Consider the following 21,612-nt stretch of genomic DNA (forward strand, 5'->3'; position numbering starts at 1 on the left):
CAACTAATCAATCATGAACTCACTCGCGTTTATGAACACTTCGAAAAGTCCTACGCAACCCGTTCTGTGAATGCTAATTGGGAACTCTATAAAAACGCGTTGCTGAGCTTAAAAAAACAAATATATCCCTACAATCACTATTAAGTCACTATTATAACCCATGGTTTAACAAACACTTAAAATCACTACTTAACCGGAAAAAACGCCTCTACAGAACCGCCAAAAGTAAAAATAGTCCAGAGGCATGTGAGCGACACCGTCTCTGTGAGACTGAATATATTAAAGCAATAAATGAGGCCAAGGACAAATTCTTCTCTGTTGACCTGATTACAATGCTTCGCTCAAACCCAAACAAATTCTGGCGTGTCATCTCCACGAAACAACAAACTAACGAAATAAATCTCGTTGACTCAGATGATAAATTAATAAGCCCTATAATAATTCCGCAGCAGCCCAATGAATTCTTCACGTCGGTTTTTCACGTCCCTAATCCCTGCACTATGGAACCTCTGCCTAGCTTCTCGCCAAAACAATGCCTCAAGTGCAAATAAACCCGGATGGCATATCTAATCTAATTCGCTCTCTTAAAATATCATCCTCGGCTGGCTGCGACGACATAAACACCAAATTACTTAAAAGTACTATGACTCTTTCTACAAAATTTTTGTACCTTATATTTAATCAATCTTTAAACACAGGAAACGTTCCCGACGACTGGAAAAAAGCGAAGGTAAATCCCATTTTTAAAGCAGGAAGGCGCGATAACCCTACTAATTACCGTCCGATCTCTCTAACCAGTGTCCCATCTAAGCTCCTTGAGCACATCATAGCATCTAACCTAATGGATTACCTAGAATCAATCAATTTTTTTTACCCTTTCCAACACGGTTTTCGTAAATGTTTGTCTTGCGAAACTCAACTTGCCGAATTTACCCATGACCTACTACTGCACATGGACGATCACCTTCAAATAGATGCAATTTTTCTAGATTTTTCTAAGGCCTTTGACCGCGTGTCTCACAACCAACTCCTTGCAAAATTATCCTCCCTCGGTATCCGCCCCGAGATTATCAAATGGATTGAAAATGTAACAGGACGCGTTCAGTTTACGTATGCTAAGAATTTTCAGTCAACCCTTACCAGTTAACTTCCGGCATTCCCCAAGGCGCAGGTTTATCTCCTCTATTGTTTTTGATTTACATAAATGACCTCCCCACTAACATATCAACGAAGCTGCGGCTTTTTGCAGACGATTGCGCTCTTTATAACCCCCTTCATACATCTTAACGACACAATCGCCCTACAACACGACCATGACACTATCGCTTCTTGGTGCGAAAAGTGGCACATGCCTCTTAACCTCACTAAATGCAAGGTGATAACTTTCACGCGCAAACACACCACCGTACACCACACTTATCACATCAACTCTGTTCCTATGACCACACGTGTACTTACAGATATCTAGGAGTTCATATGACACCATCACTTTCATGGGTGAAACATATCCAAACAATTCGCTGCGAAACTTCACGCACACTAGGGTATTTACGACGGAACTTAAAATCTGCATCGTCTGAAATAAAAAAAAAACTAGCATATTTAACGTATGTGCGACCCAAACTTGAGTACGCATCATCCATCTGGCATGCCTCACAAGCTTATCTCAAATTTTAATATTTGGGGTTTTACGTGCCAAAACCACTTTCTGATTATGAGGCACGCCGTAGTGGAGGACTCCGGAAATTTTGACCACCTGGGGTTCTTTAACGTGCACCTAAATCTAAGTACACGGGTGTTTTCGCATTTCGCCCCCATCGAAATGCGGCCGCCGTGGCCGGGATTCGATCCCGTGACCTCGTGCTCAGCAGCCCAACACCATAGCCACTGAGCAACCACGGCGGGTACAAGCTTATCTCGCCGATGACTTAGAAGCCATACAAAACCGCGCTGCTCGCTTCATTACGTCACAATATTCAAGACATATCAGCGTGACCACCTTAAAACGAACTTTGTTTCTCCCATTGCTTGCTTCACGACGCGTAACTTCTCGTCTTTGCCTTCACACTTTCTTTTATTTCTCCCATTCAGGACACGCCTTCCTAAAACGCCCGTTCAGAACATCATCCCGTTTATCTCATACTCGCCCCTTGGCGGCGATAAAGTGCCGGACGACGGCGATGAGCAACTCATTCTTCCCCCATGCCATAACACTTTGGAACGCTCTCCCGGATGACATTGTTTCGTGCAGCGACCGCAGAACATTTCGCGAAAAACTAAAGGATTTCGATAATGCCAACATAACCACATGAATACCACATCTATTTATTTATCGCCTTGTTAGTACTGTGTATATGTTCCGTTTTCTTCTTTTTTTGAAATTGTCTTTTTTTGTACCCATTATAGCCAATGTGCACTTTATTATGTGACTTTTTATGAAGCTGTTCGACTTTGATGCACGCCCCCCCTTATGTAATGCCTTCGGGCCCTTAAGGTTGAATAAATGAAATTAATTATAGCAAGTATAACGTAACAGCAGTCTTTGAGAAGGGTAAATGTACTCAGTAAGAGATGTAGCTGAATCGTTACGAATCCATACCTTCGTTGTACAATGTTAGAAAAACTAGCATAGACAACAGAGAAGTGATATAAGGCACTAATCCAGCACACAGTAATATTGAAAGTTTTATACAAATGTTCGATTGCATAAAGTAGATGAAGAGTAGGGGCATTGGTTGCATAAAAAAGCTGTGTAATATGAAGAAATAGGTTTAGACAAATATAACACTCTACAGAAGGACAGGATTATGTTATCCTGGTGAAAAATATTTCTCTTCTGTATTCAAATATTCGCAGCGTATGCAACAAGCGGGATGCTTTATCTTCTGTCGTCGACACGTGCAGTGCAGATGTTGTTATCCTGACAGAGACATGGCTTTCTAGCAAAATTGAAGACCGTGAAATGTTGGAATGCCAGAGTGTTTACCGTTTCTATCGACATGACCGTGATGTGCGGTGTGGTGGCGGTGTACTTATCGGTGTTCGTGACTCGATTACCGCTGCTGCAATTGAGCTTGAGTCACCATTAGAGCTAGTGTGCACGCGCGTAGGCTTCGAACGCAAAAATTTTATCATTTGCGTCGTTTACAGGCCCCCTTCCTCACCTAACACATTTTGTTCAGACCTTCACGATGCCTTAAAAAGTCTAATTTTACGGTTCCCTTCCACGCCACTAATACTCCTTGGGGACTTTCCTGGCATTAACTGGCATACTGACCCCCCTTCAACCCAAGAGTGTTGTTCTGAATATTCCGAATTCATCAGCCTTTGCCTCGATTTTAACCTGCACCAGCTTGTTCTGAAGCCTACTCGATGTTCTGCACACTCGGCTAATATCCTAGATTTATTCCTTACTACATCCCCGGAATTTGTTTCGCCCCTAACTTACCTACCGGGTATTAGCGACCATTGTTTAATCCAGTGTAATTTGCAGTTAACCATCCCATCTGTTACCTCGTCGAAAGTTATACGTGATTACAAAAATGCTGATTTTGCCGCAATTAATAACGAACTAGAAACATTCATCACTGACTACATTCCAAGTTTCCACACTCGATCGGTTGAAGAAAACTGGTCAATATTCAAAGAAAAAGCCAACTCCTTAATTAACCGGTACATCCCGCAAAAACGTATTTATTCTAATTCTCGCGCACCCTGGTTCAACTCGCGTCTTAAACGTTTACTGAACAAAAAGAAAAGGCTTTTCCGACGAGCAAAATTAACTGGCAATCATGATCGTTGGAATTCTTACACAATAGCACTGAGCGACTACAAGAATACTGTAGCAGAGTCCAAAACAACATTTTATGAGCACACGTTGCCTTCTTTTTTAAAAAAAAACCACAGAAATTTTGGAGTGTGGTCAACGTAAAATTCTAGTGCCATTGAACTGTGTGATCTTAACAACGAACCTGTCGATCGGGGTGTCTGTTGTGAAGTATTGAATGACGCGTTCATCTCGATATTTTCGGATTCTGTGCTGTGCGCAAGCGCTGTTTTTTCTCATGTGCATTATTTTCCAATGCTTCCTATTACCATTGACCTTGATGGCGTTGTAAAGTTGATACAGACCTCAAAAGTTTCTGCATGCAGTGGAGTAGATGGTATCAACACGAAATTTCTTAAGGGAACTATTACTTATTCATCTATAATTCTGAGCGAAATCATTGCTCAGTCACTTCAAACCACCATCCTTCCGAATGATTGGAAGGCAGGGATGGTGATTCCCGTACATAAGTCCGGCAGTCGGTACTCCCCACTTAATTACAGACCTATATCCCTAACCAGCGTTCCCTGCAAATTAATGGAGCACATAATTTACTCACACCTGGTTTCATTTCTCGGGTCAAACTTATTTTTCACCCCCTACCAACATGGATTTAGAAAACACTATTCCTGCGAAACACAGCTTTTGTCATTCACTAATGATTTATTCCAGGCGATGGATGCTAACGTTATTATTGACTGCATTTTTTAGACTTCGCCAAAGCATTCGATACTGTTTCACACGAATAACTTTTAACTAAATTAAGTAACCTCAACATTGATCCTAACGTGCTTGCTTGGATCAAGTGTTTTTTGTCTAACCGTTCCCAATTTGTTTATGCTAACGAATACTTCTCTTCCACTGGTCGAGTAACCTCCGGTGTACCGCAAGGCTCGGTTCTAGGACCATTATTATTTTTAATTTATATTAATGACCTCCCAGACCAAATTAAATCATCAATTAAGTTATTCGCAGATGACTGTGTTCTCTATCGTGTCATTTCTAACTCTGGCGACTGCGATACTCTTCAATCAGACATTGGCATAGTAACATCATGGTGTGCTAGATCCCAAATGAAACTCAATTCTAATAAATGTAAGGCGATGCGTGTGTCCCGTGTTGTAAGAAATACCACCTTTCCTACGTACAATATTAACAACATACCAGTAGAAAATGTATCATCATACAAATATCTTGGTATCTACATTACGCACAATCTTACATGGAACATTCATATAAATTACATTTACGGTAACGCTAATCGCATGCTTGGGTTTTTACGGCGTAATTTTTCATCGGCAACTGCAGCTGTCAAGTTATTTCTGTACAAATCCTTAGTAAGGCCCAAACTTGAATATGCATGCTCCATTTTCGACCCTTCTACTCTAAAGCTAAAAAACACCATCGAATCCTTTCAAAACCGAGCTGCTCGTTTTATTCTTTCGAATTATTCTCGTCATGCAAGTGTCTCATCAATGAAACTAACCCTTGACTTGCCTAACCTAGAGTTACGTCGTAAATACTTTCGCCTATGCCTTTTTCACAAGATTTATTACTCTAACGAAACACTTAAGGATGAACTAATCTCCCCGCCATCATACATATCGTCACGCACGGATCATCGTTTCAAGGTTGAAGTTCCAACTTGTCGCACCAACGTTTATTTTGATTCCTTTATACCAAGAATGACGAATGACTGGAACCGCCTCCCTGCTTCCATCACTGCCATTTCTGACGCCGCAAACTTCAAGAATATTGTTAACGAATATGTTTGTAATAATCACCGCTCCTCTCTGTAATGCCTCCGGCCCTTGAGAGTATGACAATAAATAAATAAATGAATAAATAAATAAACAAAGTGATAAAAAATAAAGAAAAATGACATTCAGGATCACAACTAAGGGCCAAACAATAAAATCTCCCTTATATCAGTAAGGAAGCCTTCATTGGGGTGAGGCTACCTTATGAAAGCTTCCTTACTGAGGGGCCCTCGGTGAAGGCTTCCTTGGTGCTTCCTCAGCATAAGGCAGCTCCAAAGCTACCTTCATGCGTCCTTACACCGCTCCTGGCCCTGAACGAGCGCTTCACCTCACTGCTTAACCACGTAACGTTTGCTTGCGCATGCGCGATGTCGCCCACCTGCGGAGAAGCGCGAGCACGGTACGTCTTGCCAGGCATATTCGTTTCAGTCACGCTTGCGGCATGAAAGCGTTGCTAGGCGTTGCACGACGCCGGCGTGCCAGCGTTGCTGGAGCACATCAAGCTTTGCACTGTAATGCGCTACATTTTTAAACTTTAGTAAACAAAACTAGAAGAAAGCGTCCACGCTTCTCTATATTAGCTCTTCAACTTAAAGATTGTGCGACGATACAACATTTTTTAATAGAATAATGGTGTTCGCGTAAAGGTTTTAAGAGAACCCAGGCATGCGGCAACCGCTCCTTACCTGAGGACGGGTGAAGGGAGCTTTCAGAGTACGCTGGCTTCCTCCATCGGTCCTTCGCTGTAAGGAGGCCTCACGTGAGGTTAGGAAGCGCTCGAAGGAAAGGAACGTTTCATTGTTTGGGCCTAAGAAAACCATTTTTGCACCGTGACGACCTGTTAAACAACTTGGGCCAAGTCCTCCTCACACGTTATGCGCAAATCTGGTTTCTTTTCCAATTTGCGCATGAGAACTTTGCCTGGAGACACCCAGATAAACTTCCATTTTTTCTCTTTCCTTGCTTGTCTCGCTTTTGCTAGCAAAATTTTGTTTTCGGGACAAAGATGCTTATTTACATAGATAGAAGCATCTGTGTCATACCCTAGATCCCTTGCATTTAGTTTTCGGTTCTTAGCTGCCGAAAGCATTCTGTCCCGGGTGGCTCTCAAACGAAACTTTACGACCACATGCGGCCTACTCTTATCTTTGGATGGCACACGATGCACAACGTCTATGTCAATCTCGGTGATGCTGGCCCTCAGATACACCGCAAGTTTTCCAACTTCCTTCAGAAGGTCCTCATCTGGTACAAACGGAAGCCCTTGAATGTCAACATTCATATTTCTGGAGTATTGTTTTAACTAAGTTATCTCGTTCCTAGCCTGTTTCAGTTCCATTTTGAGGAGTTCACTTTCAATGCGGCACTGCTCATTGTCAGTCCTAACAGCAGAAAGCTCACCGCGGAAAGCATTAACATCAAGTTTAAATTTTTCAAAACCATCACTCAGGAATTGTACGGATCGTTTAAGACCAGTGATGTCCGACCGAATTTCCCCGTTAGAGGTACTGATCGGAGCAACGTCACTTTTAATGTCTGACGCGAAAGAATCTAGCTTAGTTACCAACTCAGTCAATACCTTAACGACCTCTTTTATGCTTCCCGGCTGCTTCTCCGCCATAGCTTTAGTAAGGTCGTTCAGGTCACCAGAATTCATTTCCCTGCTCTATTCAAGGTTGGCAATAGAAGACAACAACAACACATCAGAAAATAGAAGGTATTCACAAAAACAGAACCCAGCGAAGTGATCAGGTACGGCTCTACATTACCTTAAAGTACTACGCTATTCATGGTAACACTCGTGGCAGCAACAGCGACGGGAGAGCGGTGTACGCAAAAGCGCGATAGAAAGAATAAACACTTAATTTTCTTAAGTTTGTGAGAGATCCCATGAATGTATGGGATAACAGCCGTTTTGTTTCTTCGATCATATACCTGAGGCCCAGTGCTGTGAGGATCCTGCTTACCCTGCTTATCCCCTGTGCTTGGGACTTCTTTGGGTCCCAGGCGTGACAAGGGTAGTTAAGGACGTGTTACAGGTCTCCAAGCCCACAGGGTTACATACCAATGAGCTTGGACCCTTTCTGCACTATCACCAGTATTGGCCTACGTGATGATAGTTTTTGCACACAAATGGACAAATCCTCTAGGCATATGCAGCTTTGCTGTGTTCCAGCAACTGGATGTGCAACTAATGGCTTGCCGTGCAAACACACATGCAATCTAAGACTAAACACCTGCTCATATGACTACACAGAGGCATTCAGTGTAGTGCTACTAGTACAAAGAACAGGACACACACAGTACTAACATCTAATAAAGTTTTACTGTCATTTTGAAATTGACACCTGGGCCACAGTATGCATGTACATTATTGTTGCAGTTTATCGTAAGAAAATCTTCCATTAATTGCAGTGAATTGAGCATGTGGAATCATCATGCTTGAATTTTTTTAATTGCTATAAGGTTTCTTGCCTGTTCTACTGTTGGTTAAATGACTGGTGCTCTGCTTTCCATTGATGTCACCAGGTGGCATTCCGTCTGAAGCATGACTTTACGAACATGGTGGTGCAACTGCAGGCTGAACCCCGGAGACCTGAAGTGGTGTGGATGACGCACACCGTGCTTGTCAACTTGGGCACCCGCTCATATCGGCCACCTGCGTAGGCTCACTGGCTCAATGTTTATGCACCTTGTAACCAATAAAAGTTATTTCCATGGAGTAAATTGTCTTTTCTGGTAATCTGTCTAGATGTATTGTTTTTCCAGTGGTGTGATGGTTACGCATTTGTGTAAGGTTTCTTTAAAGTACTTGTACAAGTTTTAAGCACCAAACTTTTAAGCACGTCCTGGCAGACAGAGCACATGCGGTTATTTTCACAGTAGCAATATAACGGCTGCAACAACAGTGGATCTTGTTTGCATCCTTTAATGAGCAGACACAACTGCATTTATTTAAAATACAAACTTTTCTAATTTATTGTTGCAACACCCTGGGTGCAACTGAAATAGAGTGCAAGCTACCGTGTTTACTCGAATCTATGCCGACCCCGATTCTACGCCGACCCCCTAAAGTCCGAAGCCAACAAAAAAAAACATATATGTTACTTCGAATGTAGGCCGAGCAAAAAAAGCGAGTACAGCGTTCACAAAATGCAAACAGCATTTATTGAGTCTGAACGTGCAGAGCTCATTCAACGTCGTCGTCACGGCTAGACTCGTCGCTGTGTTCCTTGTCGCTGTCACCTTCAAACAGTGCACTATCTTCGGTACCGCCAAGCGCATTAGATATGCTGCACTTTTTAAAGGCGCGCACGATCAAAGTACCTGGGATGTAGCCCCACGCTGCAGCTACCCAGCCCGCCAGCTGCGATTGCGATGCACGTGTGATGCGGCCCGTTGCCATTAGCATGTGGTCTTCGTCAGTCAACCAGTCCGTGTAATACTTCCGCAGACGATCCTTGAACGGTTTGTTGATGCAGACATCAAGTGGCTGCAACTGGCCCGTCGTGCCGCCCGGTATGACGGCGAGGTCCGTGTTCGCTTGGGCGAGCGCAGCCTTCACGTTGTCGGTGAAGTACCCACGGTAAGAGTCGACGACAAGGAGCGAGTTCTTTGTCAAAAGGGCTCCTGGACGCCGTCGCCACAGAATCTTAACCCACTCTTCCACCATCGCACCCGTCATCCCCCCGTTCTCACTTGCCCGCACAATGACATTTATTGGGAAAGTTTCTCGAGCAGGCAGTGTCTTTTTAAATATCATATAAAGAGGGAGTATATGTCCATGAGCTGTGCAGCACAGCATCACAGTTGCACGCTGCACCTCGTAGCCCGCAGAGCGTAGCTTCACCTCCTTGGCACCCTTTTCATTCACGGTGTACGCCACTGGCATATCAAAATACACAGCCGTCTGGTCGGCGTTGCCGATTTGCCCAAGGTTGTAGCCTGCCGCTTCTCTCTGTCGCAGCACGTAGCGCTGAAAAGCTACCAGCTTTTCTTCGAAATCGCTTGGCAGCTTCTCGGTTATTGAAGTGCGACGTCGGAGGCTGAAGCCGAAGCGCTTCATGAATTTCTGAAGCCAGCCCCGGCTGGCTTCGAAATCCTTTGGCATTAGGCCTCTCTCCCTCAAAAGTTCCCTAGCTTTCGCTTGGAGCACTTCTGTTGTCACTGAAAGGGCAGCTGCTCTCTGCGTCCGAACAAAGTGGTGACAGCCTTTCTTTGGTCCGCTAAACGCCATCCTCGTTGCGGCGCACGCAAAAAGCTGCTGTCGTTGTCCCCTCCAACGACGGTCGTTTTTCTCGTCGACGCCGGAGTCCCGCCTGGCTTGAAGGTTCGACGATCCCTCTGCGGCTATTACAACTTTTCGCTTGAAAGCGGCACTGTAGTGGCATTTCCTGCTTGGTTCCATCGCGATAACACCGCAGAACGCCTATACAAACTTCGAGAAGGGAAACTGTACCTTCGACAGTGCAACGGAAATAAGAGTAGCGGTGGCGTTGCGAACTAAAGTATGCGACCTAGAGACAGTGTTGCCAGATTGGGCTATCTATAGCCAAATTGGGCTACTTAAAATATTTTCTGGCTGCTTTTTAGATAATTTGGCATTGTGGCTATTTTTGGGCTATACGCTCCCTGAACTTTTTAATGGTAAAAAAGCGTGTTTTTGAAAGAGCGCTACGTTTAATTAGTAGCTGCTGCAGCCTTTTCGCGGCTTGCTTGCATTCTTTGCTTCCGTCTGCGTGGCGTGTTTCCGTTGAGAATGTCGTGGCTTTTGTTGGCTAGAGATTCTGCGTACGGCGCATTTAGCCAAAGCCGCTCTCCTGCTCGAAAGTGAAACTATGGTGTCTGGATAGTGAAACCATGCTTGCATGAAAGCTGCTGCTGTTGTGCTCGCTCTGTGTCTTTGTCTCGCCTCTTCATTTGTGCACAATGGGGAAGTGGGCGAAATACCCAAGGAAATACCAGAAAGAACGGGAGCAGAACCCAGATTTCAAAGGTAAGTATCTGCTGTTAGCTAATTTTATAGTCTACGACAGGTTTATAGCATAAATTCACAGTTTACTATTTTTTTTAAGTAGACTGGACCATGCCTTCGAGACAGGAGGGCAACGGAGGCGCTATCGATATGGTATACTGCAAAGCATGCAAGTGCAAGCTGAGGCCGCACGTGCAGGACCTCAAGGTCCATGTTACGAGGCACAAGCACATTCAAAATATGAAATCGATGAAGCTTGCGTCTGTAACAAGGCCTATCGACTCGCACTTCAAGCCCGGGCCTTCGGCCTTCGAAGCCAACATCAACTCAGCTGAAGATTGCAGAGCTGCGCCTGGCAGCGCATGGCGCCGTGCATAGCTCGCTATGCCCTGCGGATCACTTGGCTCCACTGTTGGCAAGTACATTTCCCGAGTCAAATGTTGCGGTCGGAGTAACGCTTGGACGCACCAAGTGTACGGGTCTGGTCTCAAAGGTTCTTGGACCTACCTTCCAAGAGATGCTACTTGAAGAAATCGGAGAGCAGCCCTACTCCCTTATCATCGACGAGAGCACGGACATTTCATGCGAAAAAGAGATGGGCGTTGGTGTTCGGTTCTTTTCTATGAAAGCAGATGATTTTCAGACCAGGTTTTTGGGACTGATCCCTATCACTGACGCGTCTGCTAACGGCATGTTTGTGGAACTTAAATCTTTTCTTGAGTTATGCCACCTAGGTTTAACAAAATGTGTTGGCATTGGTACGGATGGTGCCATCGTGATGTGCGGCCGGCACCACTCGTTATATTCTCTTTTAAAAGAGGAAAACCCAAAACTTATACTTGCGAAGTGTACTTGCCATTCCCTCCACCTAGCCTGAAGTAAGCAACCGCTGCTCTTCCTGCTAACATTGAATTTCTTGTGCGGGAGTGCTATAATTGGTTTTCATGTTCACCAAAACGGTGAGAGCAGTATCGCCTTATTACTCTGCTATCAATGAGACCAACCCCATCAGGTTGGTCAGCATAGCGAACACTCGGTGGCTGAGTGTTGCTGCAGCTGTGAATCGCATTATCGACCAGTGGACGGAGCTGCGGTTGCATATTCAGATAGCTCAAAACACAGAGCGGTGTTATACAGCACGACTACTGCACGAAATGTTCCAAGACGAAAAAAAATTATCTGTACATGCTTTTCATTCAGCCCATCATCTCGGAATTCGACAGAGTCAATAGGTTATTTCAATCGGAAAATCCTGATCCAGTTAAGCTTTTTAAAGATTTAGATATGCATGTCCGGTCGATGCTGTTTAGAGTGGTCCTGAAGGAGCATGTTTGTCCAACTGCAGAGTGGGAGAAGCACTTGCTTCACGTACGTGCGTGTAACTACGGAACTGTTTTCTCTGACGCCTTTCACAAGAGCTCGCTTTCAGACGGCGAGAAGGACCAGATGCTTGACCGCTGCCGTGTGTTCATTGTGGCGCGTATCAAATCACTGCTAAAAAGGCTGCCTGACAACCTAGAGCTACTGCAGAACTTCAAGCTTTTGAGGCCCAGATGCATTCGTGACACGCCGTTTCGTACGTTTCAGAGTGATTTCCATTGTTATAGCACGGAGTAGTACATCAACCCTTGAAAGCGAGTACGGAACTCTGCAGTCGATGCTCCCGTCTCTCGCTATGTGACAATGTGAGTGAATTCTGGCGAGCGGTCGCGAAATTCACTAACAGTACAGGCGAACCTCTCTTTCCTAAATTGTCGGCAGTTGCCTTCGCACTTCTGTGCTTGCCAGTGTCAAACGCCGCTGTAGAGAGAGTTTTCAGTCTGGTGACCGTAACTAAAACAGACCATCGAAACAAACTAAGCGTGCGTACTTTGGAAATGATACTCCATGTGCGATGTGGCTTAAAGGAGTACGGGTGCTGCAACAATTTTGAACCAAGCCTGCGTTTCTTGGAGAAGTTTAACAGTGCTGTCATGTACGAGTAGTGATGTGAATGAATGAAGGGCATAAACTGGTGTGCGGTAATCTGAAACATGTTCCTTGAGTGACCATGTGTCAACGCGAGTAAGATTTTATAGCCTAGTGATCTCGCTTTTTTTACGAATGCGATAGTTTTCGCTTTCTGCTGCGTCACTTGGTCTAGTCAACCGTAGTATCTTTTGTGACAAGTTTATTGTTTTCTGTTCGAATTTTAGTTGCGAATAAGAAAACTTCATCTCACTGTCCGATGGGTAATGTTGGCTACATTTTGGCTACTAACTGTCTTGGCCTGGTTGTGTGGTTGGCTATTTTGGGCTACAATGTTCCTGTACTTTGGCTACGGCACTCTGCGCCATCTGGCAACACTGCCTAGAGAGGGCACTGGCAGTATTATCATCATCATTACGTATTGAGCAATATGGCCGCTACGGCAGCGGCTGGAGGGGTTGCCTGTGCTGCTTGCTCGCTGGTTTTGGGTGATTTGCTACCGCTTTCGGAGCGGTGCTCGTGTGTACGATACTCTAAAATGACTATCGGTACCTTTATTATATCGCCAGGTGACCGAGAGGCCTCAACTGGCAAAAAAACACGTCAGACAAGTAAGCTTACATTGTTTATTGTCAATCGTGAATGAAGCAGTACATGACCACAATTTTCGTACAGGTCAGGTGGAGCTAATGATGTCAGTTACTGAGTTTACAACATACAGAAGCACAGATAGTAATCTATTTAACGGAATTGAAAGCTGAATTAGAGCGAAGTTTTCTCATCGCGTTTGGCGTGCCGCTAAAGCAAGGACAACGATATTGTGCTCGCCTACACTAGTACTTGTGTTGCATACAGTGCGGTTTAACGTGTTCATTACTATATATATGTTGTCTGCCTTCGACAATTTCAGCTAGATTAAAGAAGAAACGTAAGAAGTGCTCAGCAAACATGTACTGTCAGTAAGGTACGCTCGAGTTGCAATGTCGCATTGTTTTCATAACACATTGGCGATAGGCGCGAAGTCTAGAGGGGAAAACACGTTATGCTAAATTTTAGATCACATATTGTGTGTTCTTGATATTTCTACTGCACATTTAGTGTTCAGCTGCAGCAGTAAAGGCTTTGTCACAAGTGGAATACTCGTAGGAAGGCGAGGAACGTTATGGAGACGACAGTGCTTACAAGGGCCTCTGCCAATATTGTGTGTAAATAAGGACACTAAATAAACACATAAGTATGCCCAATTAATGCTCACCGATCCTTGTAAAATGCAATTTAAGGTTTCATGTTGAAAAAGCATCTCGGTTTGCGTGTTCAAACAATGCAAGAAGGTTACAAGGAGATGAACACGTCACTTGTGTAACAGGTGAGCAAGGGGAGCCTAAGCCTGTAGCCAACGTTTGAAAAATCAAACATATTTGTGAGGGCGGTGACGAAGATAAATTCCTACGCTGAGGCTTCCCTTGCTTGTCCACTGTTGATTGGCTGAATGTTAAGCCAAACGTCAAGTATACTTCAAAAACTTTTTGTGAGCACTCTGTCCTCAGGTATGTCATGTGCTGTTTGATGATAAAGAAAAGTTGATTTTATTGGTTCGTCATGTTTGAGTCCAGTTGTGTGAAATTGCCTGTTCTAGCCATTTCTTATGGTGCAGGGCTAGCCTGGTTACTGATTTTTGCAAATGAAGAATGCAATATCCAGATCTAGTTCTAACCCTATCACTTACCATCTTAACAATGCTGCCTCAGATTTCCTCATCTACTATAAACATATTAAAATAAATAAATTGCGGGGTTTTACGCGCCAAAACCACTTTCTGATTATGAGGCACGCCGTAGTGGGGGACTCCTGAAATTTCGACCACCTGGGGTTCTTTAACGTGCAACTAAATCTAAGTACACGGGTGTTTTCTCATTTCGCCCCCATCGAAATGCGGCCGCCATGGCCGGGATTCGATCCCGCGACCTCGTGCTCAGCAGCTCAACACCATAGCCACTGAGCAACCACGGCGGGTGATAAATATATTGGTGTGCACATTACAAATAAATTAAATTGGACCAATATAGAGTATGTCATTAACAATGCAATTCACCTGCTCGGGTACTTACAGTGCAACTTTTCCAAAGCACTGTCTACTTTAACACTACACCTTTACAAGACGCTAATACGTTCAAAACTTGAATATGCATCTGCAATATGGGATCCCAGTCGCGTTAGTCTTACTACTTCACTTGAACTAGTACAACATAACTCTGCTCGTATCATTCTTTCTAATTATATCTGTACCGCGAGTATAACCTTAATGAAGCTAGCCAGCACTTATTCCCCTAGCTAATCGCCACGTTTCGCTATTTCACAAAATTTTCCATCATACCACACTTCGCGACGACTTCATACCATGGCCTCAAGTACATTTCAAACTGCATCGATCATCGCAGTAACGCAGGAATTGATTCGCGCTACACGAAGTCTTTCTTTCAATCTTTCATCTCCCGTACATCTCAGGAATGGAACCACCTTCTCTCAAGTATCGTAGCCATCACCGTTAACAAACTTTTTTTGCACTACATTAGCTAACATTGTATAATCAGGAGAATCATTGTATTACCAAAACTCACTGCTCTTGTTTGTTTGTGTTACTCTACTGCTTTGTAACCACTCCCCTCTTTAATGGCATACGGCCCTGAGCGTACTTTAAATAAAAAATAGAATAATAAAGTGAAGAGTGACTGCCAGAGTTTCAGTGAACATGAAGCATCATTTCCTCAAAATTGCACTGAGCGGTTTTGAAGGCTCTAAAATTATTTGCAGTTTCATGTAACAAATTAGCGCTGTGAAGGAGCATGTGATACTTGTTGGTGATGCCCACCAATCTGATTTTCAAATAGCAAATGACAGAATTTGTGCATTACCAAGTAGAAGCTTGCTACATGACGAGAAAAGAAACAAGTTGGGACTCAACTTGTTACTTCTCTGATTGTCATAAAATGCCCTTAAATTCAAGCAAGCTTGTATGTCAAATTTTAGCATTCCCGCTCAGTACGATACAAAACTGTAGACCGTTGCTTTCCTGATAGGGCTCACAGCCCTCTATCTGGTAAACATGCAAGCATTTCATGGTGAGGCACGTATTTCAAGAGGACCTGTTGTTATTATGGTGTCCGTTGAGCTTCTTTGGCTTGGCGTGGGCAGCTTGCAAACCAATAACCTCTCTTTCGTCCTTCTTCCTGAAAAGAGAAATCATGAAGCCATGACAACATGCACGCAACGAATGGTGAAACAAAAGTTTGTCCAATGAATAAACAAATCAGTTCTAGTTGAAGTGTTCAGAAACATACCTTGCGAGGATTCTGCCTCTGTGGTGACACATTCACTGGTGACTTGTATTTCCAGAGACAATACAGTCCGAAGTTGTGATCAAATATGAGCAGCGTCTTGGAGGCTGAAGGCAAAAGAAGAAAGCCTCAGTTACTATGGTGGAAGCGTGGGCGAGTTTGTGATTCATGTATGACTAAAAACAGTGCACAAAACGCTCCATGAAAGAAAACCCACACAACACTGTTCTGAGTGTGCATTTCTTTCAATGGTGCCCTTGTGCGGGCTAAGCCTCCATTAATTTTCTTGCCAGCTACTAGGTAATAAACACAGTAATTTTATGTATCAAATGATATTAATCCAACTGTATCACCGGAAGTACACTTGCACTAATTTGCTGCGAATTTAGCGCAGTGTATCATTCATGCAGACACAGCCAAAACCATTTATTTTTTACACTGTACTCCGTGTTAGGAATTTTAGCAACGTGCCAAAATAACAAGAGCCTTGTTTGAATTGCCTTTGAAGAGCAATAACATTATGATTTTCCACATTGAAAAGATAAATGACTACAGAAATCTGTTTTACCCGCCTTGCACCCGAAGAAATTGAAAGCTGAAAATGTGAAGCACTGTTTTTTCACTCACCAGTGCACACACCCAGAAGCTGCAAGGTTAATCCGCTTCCTTGGGTAGTTTCCAGACAGACTGTGTTCGGTTCCAGCGACGAGTTTTCACGCTAGCTAGCACATTTTTTTCAAGCAACCCGTCATTACGGGGCTAGACGCGGCATCACCGACTGCAGAATCGCAGACGCTCTGGCCCGATAGCTGCGGTTGCAACGGAGTTGACGGAGTTAGCTAGTGGAGATGTCGGCAATGAGAAAAGAAGCGCTGCTAGTTGCCGCAATCGATCAGCTTTTTTCAAGTTCGTCTGACAGCGAATACGACGTACATGCTGATCGACCTCGTCCAAGAACAATATGGTGAAGAGCGGCCGAAAGTGGACAGGTTCAATGAACGGGTCTTCAGGAACGGGTCGTCAGGATTAATTATAAAATGCTTCGCTTCACTTCACTTTATTACCTTAAAGGCCCCCAGGATTGGGGGTATTACATAAGGGGTGGGTAGCTATTAAAATAAATTATATACACAAGGGAAAGATGTTTAGGTACAAGTTTGCTCGCTGGTAAATATGTTAATTATACAGTTCAAAAACGTCGATGGGCAGGTGATTGCGGCGATGTCGTGTGGAAGGCCGTTCCAGTCCGAGGCTGAACGTGGGAAGAGAGATGTGGCAAACGTGGTAGTGTGCGTACGTGGACGGGCGACTTGAAAGGGATGACCAATGCGGGGAGAAATGCGTGCAGGAGGGCTGATGTAGGGTGGATGATGAAGTGAGCTGTAAAAAAACCTATGAAATAAGTACATAGTAGCGATACGACGCCGACAAGTCAGGCTTGTTAAGCCGGATTCTGCTTTTAACGATGATATACTGACATTATATGAATAGCATGAATGGATGAATCTTGTGGCACGATTCTGCACTGATTCTAGACAGTTTGTTAGATATTTTTGGTTAGGGCTCCAGATGGCAGAGGCATATTCCAGCTTAGAGCGTACGAGTGACTTGTATGCAAGCAATCTTAGGTTTGGTGGCGCTAGACGTAGATGACGTTTTAGGAAACCAAGGCTTCTGTTAGCAGATGATATCACTCTAGTGACATGCGCGTTCCAGGTTAGATCGTTAGACAACGTTACGCCTAGGTATTTGTAAGACTGTGTTAATGCTATCGTGACGTGCGAAATTGTATAAGGGAACAGGAGAGGATTACGTTTTCGATGAAATGACATGAGTTTGCATTTATCGGGGTTTAGTTCCATCAGCCATTGGTTACACCAGTCCTGGACGCAAGTTAAATCTCTTTGAAGAGTTAGTTGATCAGAGGGGTTACTGATTGTGCGATAGATAACACAGTCATCGGCAAAGATGCGAATGTTACAGGAGACCTGTGTTGGTAGGTCGTTAATATATATTAAAAATAGAAGGGGACCAAGAACTGATCCTTGCGGGACGCCTGATGTTACTGCAAGAGACCTAGAGGTTTGATTATTAACGTGAACAAATTCGGTACGGTTTGCCAGAAATTCTTTATCCACTGCAGTATGTTATGATGCAAATTTAACCAAGAAAGTTTTAGTAGCAAGCGCTCGTGGGGAACCTTGTCGAAGGCTTTCGCGAAATCTAGGAAGATTGAGTCAGTTTGAAGGTTAGAATCAAGGGCCATGTGCAGGTCATGGACAAAAATAGCTAATTGCGTTTCACAAGATAGGTTTTTACGGAAGCCGTGTTGAGAAGGATGAAAGAAATTAATAGAGTCGAGAAAGTTCATTATGCAAGAATAGATTACATGTTCCATGATTTTGCATGGCACACTTGTTAAAGAGATGGGGCGATAATTAAGGGGCGATTCTTTGTTACCTGATTTGAAGACCGGAACGACCTTCCCCACTTTCCAATCGCTGGGTATGCTACCTGTGGAGAGTGATTGTGTGAACAGTAATGATAAGTACTCTGAAGAAGCATGACGTATGTTTTTTAAGAGTTTGCTGGTGATTTCGTCAGTACCTGCAGAAGATGACATCTTAATATTTTCAATGATACCGGCGATGCCGTGTGCAGCGAATGTGACTGGTGGCATGAGCGATCTTGGTTGGGAAGTTGGGACAAATGTTGGCATATCAGTTTCGTTTGTGAAGACAGATGAAAATGCAGTGTTAAATATATTTGCACACTCAACGTCGCTCACTTCCTCGCCATCCGTGTCGGTAAGTGTGATGATAGGCGCATAATCAGGGTTTAGAACTTGCCAGAACTTTCTGGGATTATTGCTTAGGATCTTCGGCAGGTCAGTATGAAAAAATGCATGTTTGGCATTAGAAATGGACCGCAAATACGTTGACTCGGCCTCGTAGTATTTATTCCATGCGCATTCGCTTGGGTTTAGTTTTGCTGCACGGAAAAGTCGTTTTTTCTTGTTCTCGAGCATTTTTAAGGACTTTGTGAAGCATGGTTTATTATGATTGGCACGAAATGTAATGGTGGGAATGAATTTGGATGTTAGTTCTGCAAGCTTGGTTTTAAAAGTAAGCCAGTTGTCCTCAATTGATCGGTCATGAAAATCTCTTTCGAATTCTGGAAAAAAAGCAAGCAATTGGTTGTTCATTTCATTGTAATTGCCTTTGTCATAAAGGCGAATTGTTTTGTGGAACGTTTGGCGCGATTCCGCGATGAAGGTGAAAGTAGCGTGTATAATTTTGTTGTCGCTAACTTCGCGGAGATAAGTAAGATTCGCTAAACTTTCAGGGTGATTAGTTAGTATAAGGTCCAAGATGTTTGACGAATCACGTACGACGCGTGTAGGTTCTTTTACTAATTGGGTGAGATTAAAATTTAGACAGACGTCAAGGAAGTTAGTTATTTCTTCATTGCTTGTTGGTGTGAAGTTCTGCCAGTCAATAGACGGGAAGTTAAAATCGCCAAAAAGAAGAATGCGCGCGTTGGGATGTGTAGTAGTAAGTTGATTTAGGCTATCATTTAGGTAATAAGAAAATTGTGGATAGCTGTAGGGGGGTCTGTAGCAGACACCTAGTATGACGGTTTGAGGTGCGGCACGGCAGATTACCCATAGTATTTCAAGTTCTGATTGGATATTAATAACAGAACAAGACAATTGTTGGTTAGTGGCAATGAGAACACCTCCTCCTCTGGAGCCCTTGCGGTCCTTGCGGAAAACTTTAAAATTAGGTAGATTGGCAAGAACTTCCGTATCAGTGACGTCATCTGTTAGCCACGTTTCAGTTAGTACAAGTATGTTGCTGGAAGATGATGAAACAAGATTACAGATGTGTTCACGTTTGGGGAGGAAACTGCGTATGTTTGTGAAAATAATAGAAAAAGAAAGATTTGGAAGTTTACCACGAGGGCTGCTACCAGGAAGTTTAGTTACACGACGATGAACCGTATGCTATGAGATTTCTTTTACTGTCTGCGATGATTCGTCGAATGCGTACTGTTTCGGACCGATGAATAATGTTTTGTAGCGCAAGGAAAATTTTGTGTTTTTAGTTTTGGCAAATCTAACTAGATGCTTTCGCGCATCTCGGACAGGGCGTGAAAAATCCTCCCCGACGCTGTAATCAGTCCCTTTTAACTTACGGCCATTTGAAAGAATTAGCTGTTTGGTTTTAAAAAATGTCAGTTTGACTATAATTGGGCGAGAGCGCCCAGAAGAATGGCGCGCAAGACGGTGAGCCCGTTCAATTTCTTTTGGGTCAATGGTTAGACCTAAGTGATCACGGCAGAGGCGCAGGACAGTTTCTTCAGATTGGGCGTAGTTTTCCGATGCATTGTTATCTGTGATATTATAGAAAATTAAATTGTTTCGTCGCGAGCGATTTTCGGCGTCATCCAGGCGGGCTTCTATTCCTTTGATATCTTTGGCTGTTTGGGTGGTGTTAGTGCAGATCGCATCCATGTCGGTGCGTAGTGTTACCAGGTCTTGATAGCGAGTTTCTAGGTTGGATAATCTGTTACTGAGGTCAGATATAGCCTGTTCAGTAGTTGTTAGTTGGTTTCTAAGGCCTTGAACCTCGGCGAGTAGTTGTGACTGACCAGTAGACAGCTTCTTTAGTTCTGCGAGTACAGTGTCGGGACCTGGGTTTGACTCGATATCACCAGCCAACAGCAACAAGGTACGTACTACATCATAACATTCAACAACAATCGAAAGGCAGCACTGTGGGCTCGGTAGCTGCAGGAGACAGTAGTTACTTGATTTTTTTGTGAAAAGACAATACTGATTACTGACCTGCGCAGCGAAGGCGAACGGCTTAGATGAGTGCATCGTGGCACAGCGACCGAGCCCACAGAGTGCCGCGCGTTGGTGATGGTCTTTTATAGATGGCTCCTCGGTTGTTGTCGATGACGGTGCGTGAATCCAGGGGCAGTTGAGGCACGGCAGCGGTGGCGCTGCCGGGCTATCTGTAGTAGCAGACAGCAGACAAGGGCTGGCGGGCCACTCGCAGCGAAGTGGTTCGCTGAGGGCCGTGGCATCAGAAGCGGCGGGAACCAGGGCCAGGATGAGTATCCGGATGATTAGACGGGCAGACACCTGCGCAGCGAAGGCGAACGGCTTAGATGAGTGCATCGTGGCACAGCGACCGAGCCCACCCATTGGTGTTTGCTTGCAACCAGGTATGTCGGAGCACGCAGTTTGACAAGATTCGAGCGCTTGCCGCGGATGCTCAGCACCTTCAAACAATAAAATGTGCGCGCGCACGTTTTGCTCACCAGGGGCAAAGTAGCGCTGCATGCAATCAATCTGCACGGGGTGCAGTTTTGTCCTCGATGTTGACCCTCCGCAGTGCGCCACCACCGCGGTGCAAAGCGCACCGTTCTGGTCTCGGGGCAACCCCGGGGCAAAGTAAGATCCAGGACGCTATAAATGTCGTACAAAAATCCCTCACGTGACCTGATCCTAGGTGCCTAGGGACAGGATCGTTTAGGGACTTTTGAGAAGGCAAGATGGTGGCGCCGATCTCCGGCCCGACATGGCACCGCGTTGGGTTCAGTATTTGACAATGACAATGATGTTTATTTGCATCAGTACACGACGCGAGGGGCATGCAGAAAAAGCTGCCACATGGACAGCTTGGTTGGCGAAAAGTCGTGCAGTAGTAGTGGTGTGGCATGTCGGCTTTTGGTCTC

At 44.3% G+C, this 21,612-nt stretch overlaps 2 protein-coding genes across 6 annotated transcripts in view; one reads left to right on the forward strand and one right to left on the reverse strand.

Annotated features, from left to right (window-relative positions):
• The window catches only part of DCTN4-p62 (dynactin subunit 4), a 446,441-nt gene extending 438,123 nt beyond the window's left edge, over positions 1-8,318 (forward strand). For all 5 annotated transcript variants that reach the window (XM_075678497.1, XM_075678492.1, XM_075678498.1 and 2 more), the window contains one exon: positions 8,116-8,318. Coding sequence is in view for 3 of the 5 variants with exons in the window: in XM_075678492.1 (XP_075534607.1) it covers positions 8,116-8,253 (138 nt within the window). In the remaining 2 variants the exon portion in view is untranslated. The remainder of the gene's footprint in view (positions 1-8,115) is intronic.
• Positions 8,319-19,699: 11,381 nt separating this feature from the next.
• On the reverse strand, positions 19,700-21,052 carry LOC142568629 (uncharacterized). Its single transcript, XM_075678500.1, has one exon. The coding sequence runs from the start codon at positions 21,050-21,052 to the stop codon at positions 19,871-19,873; it is 1,182 nt and encodes a 393-aa protein (XP_075534615.1). The 3' UTR covers positions 19,700-19,870.
• Positions 21,053-21,612: the final 560 nt, after the last annotated feature.

Source organism: Dermacentor variabilis, unplaced genomic scaffold (assembly GCF_050947875.1).
Source record: "Dermacentor variabilis isolate Ectoservices unplaced genomic scaffold, ASM5094787v1 scaffold_24, whole genome shotgun sequence".
In the NCBI taxonomy this organism is placed as follows: domain Eukaryota; kingdom Metazoa; phylum Arthropoda; class Arachnida; order Ixodida; family Ixodidae; genus Dermacentor; species Dermacentor variabilis.